This window comes from Fringilla coelebs, assembly GCF_963513975.1.
Source record: "Fringilla coelebs genome assembly, chromosome: 5".
Lineage (NCBI taxonomy): Eukaryota > Metazoa > Chordata > Aves > Passeriformes > Fringillidae > Fringilla > Fringilla coelebs.
In genome coordinates, this window is record NC_140033.1 from 56,928,408 (window position 1) to 56,943,460 (window position 15,053).

At 39.5% G+C, this 15,053-nt stretch overlaps 1 protein-coding gene across 13 annotated transcripts in view; it reads left to right on the top strand.

Annotated features, from left to right (window-relative positions):
* The window catches only part of ABCC9 (ATP binding cassette subfamily C member 9), a 71,029-nt gene that overhangs the window by 24,566 nt on the left and 31,410 nt on the right, over nucleotides 1-15,053 (top strand). For 9 of the 13 annotated variants that reach the window (XM_084206803.1, XM_084206806.1, XM_084206807.1 and 6 more), the window contains 8 exons: nucleotides 1,157-1,319; nucleotides 1,954-1,994; nucleotides 3,010-3,152; nucleotides 6,688-6,796; nucleotides 7,899-8,009; nucleotides 8,537-8,609; nucleotides 10,480-10,585; nucleotides 12,146-12,184. In XM_084206803.1, the coding sequence (XP_084062929.1) occupies nucleotides 1,157-1,319; nucleotides 1,954-1,994; nucleotides 3,010-3,152; nucleotides 6,688-6,796; nucleotides 7,899-8,009; nucleotides 8,537-8,609; nucleotides 10,480-10,585; nucleotides 12,146-12,184 (785 nt within the window). The remainder of the gene's footprint in view (nucleotides 1-1,156; nucleotides 1,320-1,953; nucleotides 1,995-3,009; nucleotides 3,153-6,687; nucleotides 6,797-7,898; nucleotides 8,010-8,536; nucleotides 8,610-10,479; nucleotides 10,586-12,145; nucleotides 12,185-15,053) is intronic. The other 4 variants (XM_084206798.1, XM_084206800.1, XM_084206808.1 and 1 more) reach the window with 1 other exon arrangement.

Consider the following 15,053-nt stretch of genomic DNA (forward strand, 5'->3'; position numbering starts at 1 on the left):
TGTCTCTTCCTTCCTCACAATTTGCCAGAAGAGAATCTCAAAAAAGTATGTAGGCCTTGGCCTGCCTACTCTGCAAAGAGCATTTTTAATGCAAGTAGTACAATTTTATCTGAATTCCACTCCAGGAAAGGGTGTTATTCCCACATGCAGATGTTGTATTTCATGGGATGTTAGCAAACAGTGCAAAAGACTGATAAATTATAGCAGGAAAGTATTAAAGAATGTGCACAACTTCCCTCTGTAAAGTCTAAGGACTTTTTACTCTCTGCCTAAGCTTTGGTATTTTCTAAAATTCCATTGGCGCTGCTGGATTATTATATATTCATATCTAAATTCTTCAGTGCCGTAAGTTTATTTTTCTGTCTCATTTAGTTCACAAATTAGAAATGTTTTCTGTTCCTTTGTCTAATTTTTAACTTTATTGCTGTGACCCTTGAACTTTTTAAATAAGCCTTTGATGTTTGAATTGCCAAATATGTAGAAATCCTTTTTATCTTAATATTCAGTAAGTAAATTATTGATGCATGGATTTAATTGCCATCACACTTCAATCCTGTTGCGTTGTGCCCATTTTTGTAACCTGTAAAAATTGTACAGAGGTCTTATCTTTGCATAGTTTTGGAAATAATCTCACTTTTCTACTGCTCTATTCTGATTTCCTCTGACTCATAACATCTTTTGGATTATGATTTTACCAAAACTCGTGATTTTACCAAAACTTATGATTAGTGTTTTCTGATGAGGGTAATTTAGCTAAATACATTGATAAATATCTCACTTCACAACTAGATCCCAGAATTATTCTTGCATCAGCAAATACACTCATTTAGGTTTCTGTCTATTGTTATGGACACCATTGACCTACTAACCCACCTCCCTGAGTTTCACCCTCTCTTTGAAGGGTTGGGATATTTTGAGATATTTTTCTTTGCAGAAAAGGGTTACTTAATTTCCCCTAGGGGTTGTAAATATTTTAATACCTCCAAAGAAAGGGAAACTTTCTATTCTTCCTCTTAGTATGGCACCTGTACAAAATCACAAACGAACAAAATTATTTTTTCAATTAATCTAACAACAGAAGTGAAGGGAAAAGAGGGTTGTCATTAAGACTGCAAACAGTTATAAATTTTTTCCCTGGTTTTCTCTTGAAATGAAGGACTATTCTACTGAGAGATTAAAGAAAACCAATGAGATACTTAAAGGCATTAAGCTATTAAAGCTTTATGCCTGGGAGCACATATTTTGTAAAAGTGTGGAAGAAACAAGGATGAAAGAGCTCACCAGTCTCAAAACTTTTGCACTTCATACATCTCTTTCCAGTAAGTAACTGTGTTTTTAGTGCTTGGAAAATTATCCTGTTTTTCATGTCAACATTCCTCCCAACTTCAGCTAAAGAGAGATACAGCTGTGCCTGTGACGCTTTTGTCTGTGTGTAATGTCATTAAAATAAAAAGGCATGATAAATACATAACACAGAAATTTGAAAGGATAAAATACATATTGTTGGGGTTTTTTTGCAGTAAGTTTTCTGTTACCATCATTGTGACATTACAGTTAGGAGTTGCTTTATAGGTAAGGAGGCTCCAGCTAATATTGGCAGCTTTGACAGCAGCAAAGATAAATTATATTTTCTGTGTATATACATTATGTTTTCTGCAATGTAGAAGGGTTGAGTAATGTTTTAGTTGTGTTTCATATTGATTGTGCACATAATGATTTTTATCCCAGCTTAGTAGAGTAGACAAATGAGAGAACTCCATGGCTTATGTGTTGGTGTGTTTGAGATCTCTGACTATCAGGGAAGGAAATTTCTTCCTGCAGACTGATTTTCCTTTGGGAGTTTTAATTACTTGAATTGGAAATAACTGGATTATTTTAGTGTCATACAGTTACTGTAAAATTGTTTTTTCTTATTTCTTATAATCTGATGCTTATTTTATTTCTCATTCGCAGTTTTTATGAATGCAGCAATACCAATAGCAGCTGTTCTTGCAGTAAGATATGATTTTTTAAGTTTTCCTTATTAAAAAGGGAGAGGAAAGTGGGGGGAGGGGGTGTAAAAAGGAAGAAAGAGCACCTGTTATTGTAGGACCTATTCTTCATAAAACCAGCAGGTGAATTAAGGTGCCTCTGCTAACTGTAGGAGAACATGACACAGGAAGTTTTAATTCCCAGAAGGTGGATTGGTAAAACCAAAGAGAAAAATAATTTTTTACTATAAGAAAGAAAAATCATTACATCGTGAATTTTTGAAAGAAAGAAAGAAAGAAAGAAAGAAAGAAAGAAAGAAAGAAAGAAAGAAAGAGAAAGAAAAAGTCAGACCATTGCAACTTGAAATAAGACCCATTTTGAAAAGCTCTTTTTGAAAGGGGTTTTGAGTGTCTTTTCTTTTTCTTTAGCAGCAAAATTCATTCCTGTTTCAAAATGCATTATGAGGCACCATTAAAGTTTTCAAGAAAGGGTACTCTGCAGTTTAAAGAGGAATAAATTTTGCTTGTCCTCCAGGTTTAAGTCTCAGCCTCATGCACTAGAGGAACTATGCCATGCTGGTCAGTAAGGAGCTCTCACAGACCAAATTTTGGGGGCAGAGTATGCTGAGTGTGTACAAGAATTGGAACATTTATGACCATAATTCTTCATCTGTGAAAAAAACCTCTAAGATTTGTTAGATTCTTAATGGGTTTTTTTCTGGGTTGTGTGTTTCCTGTAAACCCTAAAGTCAATTACAAAGCTGTGATCAAATGCTAGATTTTACAATGAAAATTGTAAAAATTGAAAAATTGTCAACATTGAAAATTTTCATTCTTCAACATGTAAACCTCTTGAAATCACTGGCAAGATTTTAAAATCTAATTCACTTTAACAGAATACACCTTTCTCTTCTGTTTATCCTGATTCCCAGTGAACTTAGGTAGTTACAAGCCTTAGCTGAGCAAAATATTTTGCTTGCTGTCCTTGTCCGTCTTGTTCAAGATTCCTTGTCCTGACACTCTTTCCCTGATGTGACAGACCTTTGTGACTTACGCATACACCAGTGACAAGCCACTGCAGCCCGCCCAAGCATTTGCATCCCTGTCACTGTTCCACATCCTGGTCACACCTCTGTTCCTGCTCTCCACCGTGGTTCGTTTTGCAGTCAAGGCCATCGTGAGGTAAGTGGTTCTTCTCCTTCCTCCAACTCCTGAACACTCACATTCAGCACCAGAAAACAAGGGCCTGCAGTGACAGGACAAGGGGAAATGGCTTCACACTGCCAGAGAGCAGGTTTAGATTGGATATGAGGAAGAAATTGTTCCCTGTGAGGGTGCTGAGGCCCTGGCACAGGTTACCCAGAAAAGCTGTGTCTGCCCCTATTGTAAATCAAAGATGACTCCAAGGAAGGGGAGAGAGAATGATGCATCTGATTCCATCATCAGAAGGCCAATGAATTACTTTATTATACTATACTATGTACATTTCATCTAAACTGAATCTGCCATGCCCTCACTCTTGCTCACAACTGCACAGAGCTGCACTCATGTCTGATTCTCTCGTGACTGTCCCGTGGCAGTCCCACACACACACACTTCTTGGCCCTGATAGGCCAAGGGAACAAAACATCCTCACTTTGGGTAAACAATCTCCATATTGCACTTTAGCACAACATAGGCACAGCAAGTGAGAAAAGACTTGTGTTTTCCTTCTTCTCTGCTTGTCTCACAGCTTCTCTCTGTTCAGAGGCATGTGAATACCACATGCCCCAAACCTGGAAGTGTTCCAGGCCAGGCTAGACAGGGCTCTGAGCAAGCTGGGCTAGTGGAAGGTGTCCCTACCCGTGTCAGGGAGGTTAGAATGAGGTGATCTGTAAGATTCCTTCCAACCTAGGCCATTCTGTGATTCTATGATTCCTGATGTTCCATTCTTTTTACAATTTCACTAACTTTGGCAGTTGGGATTCAGAGCTGTACTGTCCTTCCTTGGGAGATGCTCCTCCTCTCATACTCTGATCACCCACCACCACTCTTCTGTAACACTCTCTGGGCTCTTGTCAGCACTGAGGGGGTGAGAGAGCCTCGTGTGAAGCTCTCTAGCAAGACCAGCCCTGCTGAAGCAAGGAAGAGTAACTGGCTCAACACTACTCCATATAAAGTACATTGGGCTATAAGTGAGAATTTATGATGTTCCAGGTATTTATTTCTGTAAAACAGCCCAATAGAGCATCTTCCTTTATGCTGGACTATAGGGCATTTTAGTCTTGAAGGAGCAGATTGGTATCAGTTGAATTTCAGGCTTTTGGGTGTTGTGGCTATGGCCTGTATGGACAGAGTCACAGTCATGGTGTGGTTTTGCAGACCTACACACCACCAAGATGTCCCAAGAGGTGCAAAATGACACCTGGCTGGCAGTAAAGTGTCAAGCGCTAGCAGGATGTGAAGACAGAGCTAACCTTCCCACGCAGAAACATCATTCCTTCATGCCAAGGCTGAGGCACAGTGGCAATATATGGCATTGCTGCTGTCACTGTCTGTTTTAGTGGGTAATGGTAATATCAAACAGCAGTCAAAGGGACTTCAGGCTCCACAGCTGTCCTTTGCCAGTGCCACACTGACTTTAAAAAACAAAAAAAAAAAATTAACAGAGTTTATTTTTATCAAAGCAGCAGCAGGAGCAGAGCCACATGAGATGTTTTCCCTAGGTTGAAAATGATTTCTGAGCAGTGGAAAATCTCCGGGCTCCTCTATAAATCATCCAAGCCTCTACATCTCTGTACTATGTTTAGCATAACCCTAATATCAGAATGGTGTGTACATTTTCCTTAACACTGCTGGCCACCCCCAAGGCAATATTTAAAGACCAGATTTGCCAAAACAAACTGCATCCTTTGTCAAACTCATTTCCTAACATCTTTCTCCCATGCACATCATGTCCCCCAAGTGAAGGATAAAGAATGTGGGTTTGACCACTCCATGGCCAACTCCATCCTCAGTCAAATACATACATGAATATGTGCTTATTATTTTTGTGATTAAGAACTTATGCTTTGGTCAGAATCTCAATTTTCTGTTCAGGAGTAGTGCTAGTGCCTCTAAAACTTCTGTGGGTACCACATTCAAATGCAAAATAAGGGTTGATGTCATTTTAGGTGCATGATCAAAACAAGGTCTTGTATCTTCTACAAGAAAATAAATTCTTGCTTACCTCCTTATGTAAGACTGAAATTCTGATAAGGGAAGAAATCAGACTTTATGGGGCACATAAATTTTCTGTTCAAGAGAGGAGACAGGAACAGGCATGCTGGCAGGAGGAAATAATGACAATAGCAGTGCTTTCTTGCTAACTTGTCTCTCTGTGACTTGAAGGTGTACTGATAATTTAATACAAAATACACAGACAGGCTTTGAAATGGACTACTTTCTCATTTGCAGATTAGTGTTCAAATCTCTGATCTGAAGGCATATGTCCTTCTGCTTTCCCAGTCTCTGGCCCAATGCACCTTGATTTTAGTTTTTGCAAGGTAATAACTTCACCATGACTGGTGTGTGATTTTGTTCATCCCTTCCCTGGAATGATAAAGACCCAGGTGCTTACAGCACTCTGAAAGGAAAGGGGACAGAAAGAGAGGATCAAATCCCCCTGTGATGAAGAATTAATTGAACTTGTGTGCTGTGTTTCCCAGTAGACAATTTTAAGAGCTAAGCAAAGAGTTGCTGTGTGTCTCCAGGGCTGGCTGTGGCTGTGCTGAGGTGTCTCGTACCCAGTGCTTGTGTGCATGCTCTGCATAGAACCATGGAATCCCAGAATATGCTGAGATGGAAGGGACACACCAGGATCATTGAGTCCAGCTCCTGACCCTGCAGAGAACACCCCAGGAATCCCATCCTGTGCCTCAGAGCAGTGTTCAAATGCTTCTTGCACTCTGTCAGCCTTGCAGCTGTGACCACTTCCTTGGGGAGCCTATTCCAGTGCCTGACCACCCTCTGGGTGAAGAACTTTTTCCTGATATCCAGCCTAAACCTCCCTGACACAGCTTCATGCTGTTTCCTTGAGTCCTGTCACTGATCACAGACAGCAGAGATTGGTAGTTGCCCCTTCACTTCCCATCCTGAAGAAGTTGCAGACCTTTCCCCTTCACTTCTCCTGTGAGAAAGCTGCAGAACTGCTGTGAGGTCTCTCCTCAGTCTCCTCTTCTTCAGGCTGAACAAGCCAGATGACCTCAACTGTTTCTCATGTCATTTTCCCTCCAGACCCTTCACCATCCTCACAACCTGCTTTTGAGAGTCTCTAATAGTTTTAGTGTCTTTTTTTATATGATGCAAAAGCTGTGTCAGGATCCACCCACTGCCCTGGCATTTCCAGAGGATGGAGGTGGGTGAATGACTTATTTCTGCACCCTGCCTGCAGTGGCCTGAGACAGGCACAGAACAGATAAGCCTGCCAAGAGGGAAACCATTCCCACGGAGCTCCCTTGGCACCCTCACGACTTGCTCTGCTCTTCATTCCCAGCTACCAGTACAATGCTTAATTATTTTCATCTGTCGTTCCATACACATAAATCTTCATTTGCCATCAGGGTGGCAGATGAAAGTATCCCATGAACTTCTTATGGAACATTTCTGATAATTCCTGCTGGCGTGACTGCACAAAAAAGGAAATGTATTCGTGGAAACCTGGGTTTATGTAACTCACTGTCCTCTGTTTTCTTTCAAGTGTACAGAAGCTGAATGAGTTTCTCCTGAGTGATGAGATTGGAGATGACAGCTGGAGAGGGGGGGACAGCTCTGTACCTTATGAATCCTGTAGGAAGCACACAGGACTTGTAAGTTCAGTTTTATGACACTGAATTTCAAAGCAGAGAGGCCATATAGCCCCATACAAGGCCAGTGGCCAAGCTGACAGAGCCTGGGAGGTATTATTGCTAGCCTGGCTCTAATATTGACCAGTTTTGCCTCTTTTATGTCCTAATCTCTGTGTTTTTGTGATATGAGGGGTCCTCAAACACACTTACGCATTGCTAAAGTATCAATAGTAAAAAAAAGCATCCTAAACCAACCATAATACACCAACATATTTAAATATGACTAAAATTCAACTTTCTTTGTTTTTATAGAAGGCCCAGGTGGATATCTTGTGGTTATGGGGTTTGTACTGTGTGTTTCCATACAATCCACCTTCTACTGGGCATCCTTAGGGAGGAACAATTCCTGCTTTGGGAAATTCAGAATTAAAGGTGGAAAAAAACAACACCAAACTTTGTTAAATAGGAATTAATTCCAAAATGCTGTTTCTGGAGTACTAAACATAGAGTTGATTTGAATAAAATTTGAAGACAAAAAACTGCAATGACGATGATTTGGGAAAAGGTGTTTTTTTCATTTTGACATTTTTCTAAAGCTATATATTTCAATAGATTCAAACTGACTGTACAATTTGAAATGTGACTGAAACTTGAAGACAGAAACAGAAATTATTGGCACAAAATAAATTTTATTTTAGCTTGCCAACCTGAAACAACATCTTTCTTGTTTTTCTGGGCTAACAATGATAATAAAAGAAACAAAAATGAGATTGTTTCAGCTTTTATTTTTTTGTCCTGTCCACCTTTTATTTAGTCCTACAGAGATTGTAGATGATGGGGAGAGGGTTTGAGAGGGATGGTAGAGAGAAAATTTGGGATGGTTATGCATGGGAAGCAAAAAATCCCAATATTTTGTGTGCTTCAGCTAAGGGTGTTTAAAACATTAAAATGTGTGCATGACAGAGTTGTATCTGTATTATCACATACTGAAAAGCACTGGCTGCTTCTCCTGAGCTGGAATGGTGATGGGAAAGGGAATGGATTTTTTGCTTTACAGGGCACCAAATGCTGTCTTCTCATGAGGATTCTAACTTCTCTCCTGTTTTCACTTCTCTCTGTGTAGCACACCAAGGCCATCAACAGGAGGCAGCCCCTGAGGTATCAGCTCGAAAGCTACGAGCAGCCAGCAAGAAAGCAGACACGGCCCGTGGAGATCGATGATGTGGCCATTAAGGTGGTTTGGAAAATGTTTTCCCTCATGAAAATAGGGAGCAGGTCCTCTTGCAACAGTACCTGATGGTGCCCAAATGCTGCTGTTATTTCAAATTTTCCATGGCAAGAGCAAGCCCTTAAATAAGTTAGCACTCTAGCCAAATTTACAGTGAAAAGAGTGAGCTTCAGACCAGTTTTTACAGTTATTTGGTGTCTTCTCAAGAAACCAAGAGGTATCATGAATCTGATGTCCAAGTCTTTAGTCTCATATTTGACAGAATGAAAGTATTTGGGAAATAGAGCTCAGCTCAAGATGATCCCTTTCTTGCCTTATGTACATTATATACATTTGTGTATTTATCTTTTCTTACAATTTCTTGGGGTTTGGCAATCTTTACTTGCTTGCTTTTATCTCTGTGTGTACAACCATACCACACCGTGTTCATTAATCACAGATTTATTTTATGAAGGTATTTTAAATCTAAATTAATAATTCTAATTTTTTCCATCCTGTGTTTAAATATCTGATTTGTGGTAACTGTTTTGTAGGTGACCAATGGATACTTTTCATGGGGAAGTGGTTTAGCTACACTGTCCAACATAAACATTAGAATCCCAACAGGTAGGATGAAAGCACACCTTAAACGTGAAATATGTAATGTCAAATTGTTATTAGTTCCACTTCTTGATGTTTTGAAGTGCACAAAGATACACATTTAGAATTTTATAAGAAAAAAATAGAGTTTAAAAGTGTATACAAGGTCATGAGCTGTATTGTTCATATAATCTCATGAGATAAATTATGTGGCTTTTATGTATCTATAGAGTTTATATAGTTTTATAATAGCACAAACTAAGTCAAGAGTTACAACAGACAAAAAAATGGTTGAAAAAATATCATTATTATTTTTAATACAGAAATTGAAAAAAAAGAAAGAGGGAAAACTCCAGACTCATTCAAACCAAGGGTCCATCTAACTCAGTATGTTATTTTCAGCAACACTCATGTATTATACTTTTCCTGCCATTTATCAACATTACAGTCTTCAGTTCACAACTATTTTCATTCAGAACATGGAGTTTTTCTGTCAAGGAATCCTTAATTATTTTGTTTCTTAATGAATTCCTCTTTATCAAGCTGAGTTCCTGTAATTCCTTGCATCCTCAATGTCTTTGGCTAGGGATTCCACAGGTTTACAAAATGCTCGTTTGTTTTGGAATACTTGCATAGCAAGTGTGAAAAGTTGCAACTATTATTTTTTATTATTATTAATAATAACAACAATAATTTTTTGTTGCTGTTGATAATGCTGTAATATTCATAACATCGTCTTCTGGCATTTCATGTTATTAAATAGTCTTATGCTCTATTTTGATCTCCTATCAAGGGCTTTGTTTTAAAATAGAGTATTACTATAGGTTGCTGTCACATGGTGATTTAGTAATCCCCAAGCCTGTATGATTTGTTTCCATGTAGCATTAAGTGTCACCAGCAGAATGTCTGTGCTCCAGGAGTTTACAGTCTGAGGTCATGGGTTCACAGGCTGGGTGAGCCAGAGTTTGCCTCCTTTGAAAGGAATAAGACCCTTGGCTCCCAGCTGGAGAGAAGCCTAACTGGAAAATTTCCAGTACCTAAAGGGGGGCTACAAGTAAGATGGAGAGAGACTATTGACAAGGGCCTGGAGTGACATGACAAGGGGCAATGGCTTCACACTGCCAGAGAAAAGTTTAGATTGGATATGAGGAAGGAATTGTTCCCTATGAGGGTGCTGAAGCCCTGGCACAGGGTGCCCAGAAAGGCTGTGGCCGCTCCATCCCTGGAAGTGTCTAAGGTCAGGCTGAACAGGGCTCTGAGCAAGCTGGGCTAGTGGAAGGTGTCCCTGCCCATGGCAGGGAGATGTCATGAGGTGATCTGTAAGGTGCCTTCCAACACAAACAATCTGTGAGTCTATGAAATGCACTGGCCAGCACAATTAGTGAGTTCAGTCAGTTCACGGAAGATCTGAGAAGCACCGTCGTCACTGCAGAATAGGACTGGAGGTAGGAAAGTGTCTGTGTGGGGGGAAGGGGAAGTACAGCAAAGCAGAGAATAGCAATGGGTCTTCTTTCAGTTTATTTATTAGATTGGCCCAAATTCATTACAGTTCATTTATTAGATTGGTCCAAATTTTCATGGAACTCCAGGCTGAATAATCACTCTCCACCATATATCGTTTGGCCCTAAATAACTTTCTTAAGTTCCATAAAACAAATATTAATATAGGTAAGAGCAAAAGTCTCATTCCTTTGGAGATCAGTGTGTTACTGCAATCCATTAATGTTTCCATAGATGAATACATGCAATAGTGCCCATTAAGGAGTGGATGCTAAAAAAATTATTTAATTGCTTCAAGTGCTCTAGAGCTGAATCTAGCTGGGCCTTGTGAATTAGAGTATAACTGGGGTTTTTTTTCTTTTTAAAAAGTGTTTTGTTGTTTTTACTATTATCATAGGTCAGATGACAATGATTGTGGGCCAAGTTGGCTGTGGCAAGTCTTCACTTCTCCTTGCTATATTGGGAGAGATGCAGACCCTGGAGGGAAAAGTTCACTGGAGCAAGTATGTTTATATAGCTATTAATTGCTGTATTCATTTAAGGAGGAGGCTGAGATTCGCTGTGAGAAATGTAAACTTCATGCCTCAGAACTGCATGTTGAGTGATTACCATCACCCAGATCCTCTCTGGAATGCATCACCTGCAAACTCAGGAGTGATTTTCCACTGTTTTATCATGTGCAGAGCAGGGTGCCCCAGGAAGGGAAAGAGGCTGGTCTGGTGATTCATATTTTATATATTGGCCTAGCAAATGACCTAGATAGAAAGCCTAGGCTATTCCTTTTATCAAATAGGCTTCAGTACTCAATATAATTGAAGGTAGCATTGTCACGTTGTTCCTGTACCCACCAGTGAAAGTGCAGAGATTCCACAGCCCAGTGGGATCTATGGGCTGCCAGCCTAACAGAAAGGATGTATTTCCACTCAGAGCTGCTGCTTATGCTGGCAGAAAAAAAAAAAAAAAAGAATTACATGTGAGCAATGCTCTTCTCCTTCCCTGGTACCCACCCAAGCCTCACCTATGGAACAGTGTCACTCTTCACAGTAATACGCTCAAAAAACAGCCTGAGGACACCAAACACCTTAAAAATAAAGGCTGGGCAAAAGTTGTTTCTGAAAGGAGAACTGCCCATGAGGTCAGGCCTTGGATTCAGAATCAGTGAATGAGAAATTCCCACAGAAATAAAGTGGGGCAGCAAGCACTCTGAGTCTAGGCAGGACAGAGACAGTGGAAGTGATGTGCTGTAACCCCAAGACTTGTTCTTTGGTTTTAAAGATCAGTTCTGTTTCTTTAAAACTATCAAGCCAAACTCCTCTCAATTATCTTTTTGCTGAGAAAAGAGGGAATTTTGTCACAGAGACAAATATTTTGTTGCCCCATCCCTTGACTTGTAACCTCCTTTGTCGTATTTTTCTTACAGCAATGTTGTAAACTGAATGTTTTTTGCTTTTCCTGTGATAGTATCTATGGCATTTTTGCTCTCTAGCTATTCTTCACCTTCTGCTATTCTAAACATATGATCTCACTGGAGTAGCAGGTACATTTGAAGCCAAGGCTACACTAAATTTAGTTTAATTATATATAAATTTAGGCTTTGAAGAAAGAAGAAGATGTGACCTACCACAGTTAATTTCTTTGAGACATGCAATGAAGGTATTAATACCATAATCAGGCATTGTTTTTCTCAGTAGTCAAAAAAAAAAAAAGGAAGTTGAATGTACCTTGAAATTATTCTCACAATTATTTTGAAAGAAGTATTTAAGAAAGACTCATATTTTTCCTAGATAAAGATACAGAACCTTGGAAAGATTAGAAAAATGAGAAATCTTAGAAACATAGTAGATACAGCATATGAAATGTTTTGTAATTATAAATTGTGAAAAAAAAAACAAGTTTAATATTGCTCAAGAGATAGAATCATGCTGTCAGTTGATTAGCAGTCTGTACATCACCACAACCCCAAGAAACTCAGGTTTTAGCCAGCACCTCTGATTTTTTTCATTACACACTATAATTGTGATATAGCTGATGCAAACATGGTTATATTTTGCTGGTAATTTCAGACTGCCTGGCAGACAGATGAATACAGAAGGAGACTTCAGGTATTTAACTAAGTGGCTCTTGTATTTTGTAAAACCATAATAAAGGTCCTATTTACTCTTTAAGTCCCTTTCCATGTGATTCTCCATGCATGACTAACGCAGCTACTGATCCAGGGATGAAATGCAGGCTAGGTGAATTCCTTTACAAATTCAGCTGAAACAAACAGTAATTGTAAGCAGTAAGATTGCAGCCCCAGTTGTATTGGGACAATCCTGCAAAGCATCACTGGTATTCAAATGCCCTGTGGCTGTGGAGGCTGACTGCTGTGAGAGCTGTGTGTCCTACTGCCAGGGTTGTCACTGCTTTGGCATCTCAGGGAAATAAAGCATGACCATGTATCTTTCTGTAAAAGATCTTGGCCAGGGCAAATCTTATGGGCTGGGGCTCAGTTTTTCACACTTATATGAGACATAGCCCAGAAATATGACATCCCTAGACATGGAGCTGGGTTTTCATTTTCCAGTGAGCAATCAGCTTGAGAGGCTTGTTAGACACAGGTGCATGGGGCTGTCTGGGTGCAGTCATTCAGCCAAGCCTGTTTCAGATGAGAGTTATTTATTATTAAGTTATTTCTTAATAATTTGTGGGAATCCTGCGGAGACATGTATTCCCTTCATGCACATCAAATCAAACAATCAGAACTGTCTTCTCAGTCTTCTCACTGCCAAGCCAAGAGGGGCTAAGTGGAAACTTTCACTTGCTACATGTTTTTTTCTACATTGAAATGGTGTCTGTGCAGCATGTTGTATAATAAATGAAAAGCTCAGGAAACACAAGAACTGTTAAATAGATACTCCAAAATGGCCTGTTTTGTCCTCAATTATCCAGAAGGATGTGACAAATATTAGGAAAAGTCAATGCTCCCCTCAGAAAGATTGCCAAGTGCAATATTCACCCAAAGATTACAACCACAGGAGCTCACAGAAAGCACTGAAGAGCATAATGAGCACTGGAGGGATAAAAAAATCATCCCTACAAATGTCAGTGGCCAAAACCAGCAGAGCTACCAGTTCTGGTTGCAGGGACAGTCCTAAATTCCTCCAAACTTCTGTATGAAATTTGTGTAGATGCTTGGTCCTCATCTTGCCTCAATTTCCTCCTTATATTAGCAGAGGAAATGGTTCATGCATGGTTTATGCACCTTTCTTCTCTTCCCGCATTACTTTGTAGAATGAGGGAATCAGGGCCTGCTCAGACGTGCTTTAGTCTATTTTAAAATATTATGAGTTAAAATAAAAGTGTCTAAACTTCAACAAGAGGTCTTTTTTACTTTTCCTTAAAACCTCGATTTCTTATTTTTTTGTTAATTTTTTCATCTTATACATTCAAAATCCTAAAAAAAGAACTGATTTGTTTGGCCCTTCCTACCATTTCAGACTTGAACTTACCACACCCCATTATGGGCAATATGTATATTTTATAGTACAGCTAAAAATCAGTATAAATAGCCACATTTCAATAAATAAATGAACTGGAGGAAATAAATGCTAATCCCCTCAGGCAAATAAAATACCCTTTTTAGAAATCTCAGGAGCTTCAATTTCAGCACACTCCCATGCCCTGCAATCACATCCCTCTCACAGATTCAGCAGGGTAATGAAGTATAAAACCAAATACTTAATCCCCTTGTTTGTGAAGGTCCCAGCTCACTAAAGGTCTTCTCTCTGTTTATGCATGGGATTATTGGTGAATGTGGGTTCTCACAGAAATCTCATTCAAAATTTGGGAGAATCAAAGTCTATTTGTCAAGCTAAGCCAGGAATGAAATTTCTAACCAAGGAAAAAGGGTTTAAGAAACAGAGCTCGTAAAATTGGTCCTTGCCCATTGAGAAAGTCTGTTTGGTTATCAAGGCAAGCAGATTTTATCTGGCATGGAATTGCAAGGAGTTTTGCAAGACTTGTGCCCAATTTCTGTTGACTTGTAGTTCAGAAGGTGGTCCCAAACTTATACCTGAAAGCATTTTCTCTTTATCACTTCAGTGGTCTCCTAATAAAAGTTTGGAGGTCTTGAATAGGGCAAGTTCAGGGTTTCTTCTTCCTGTTTGCCTTCACTTAATTCCCAGTCCCTTTTCAATCTCTTCTTAGATTTAATCTTTTGCTTTTTTGTGACTTTTTTCCATTGTAGAGAAGACTGGAAGCTTCTGCTGAATGAGAGACCAAATTTTAGTGAGGGGCTGTCTGTTTTGAGCCTCAGTGTGTGGCTCTCTGACACTTCTGAGACTTATTCCCCTCTGATGCAGCACCTTCTCTGGCAATTGGTGTATGAAGAAAACAGACCATGCATTTTAGGAGGCCTGAATTATCCAAGTCCTCAGAGAGCTGATGTGCAGCACAGAAAACATGTCTCAGTTCTGGCATTTTGGGAAGATGCCTAATCCATGAGTCTGGCATTCCAAGGACTCTGCTTGCTATTAGAATTTTTATGCTCTTTCTAGAGCATGGATAGCCTTCTAATGATTGCAGCTGCATTTACTGGTATCCCAGCAGTCAAGCACTCATTTCTGTCTCAACATAAAAGTGTTTCATCTGGAGTGTTCATAGGCCTGAGAGAAGAGGATTTGTTTGTTCATGGCTTTTTTTTTAAAGTCTGGAAAATGATGTTTTAGCATGAGTTTTCTAACCCCTTCCAATGCCTCTTTCTATTTATTTGGTATAATCTCTTTTAGGTTTTGCACTTTGCGGTGGTGTATCCCCATGCCTGGAATGAGCATCATTGCTGGTCCAAAACTGCTTTCCCTGCCATTTCAGGCTCTTGGCACTCTTAAAAAGTCAATTAACAAACAGAGGGAGCTGCAAAATCATTCATGTCATTGCTAGTATTTGGATGCTGTTCAGAATGTATTTCTTAAGAATATGAGCCTTAAGAAG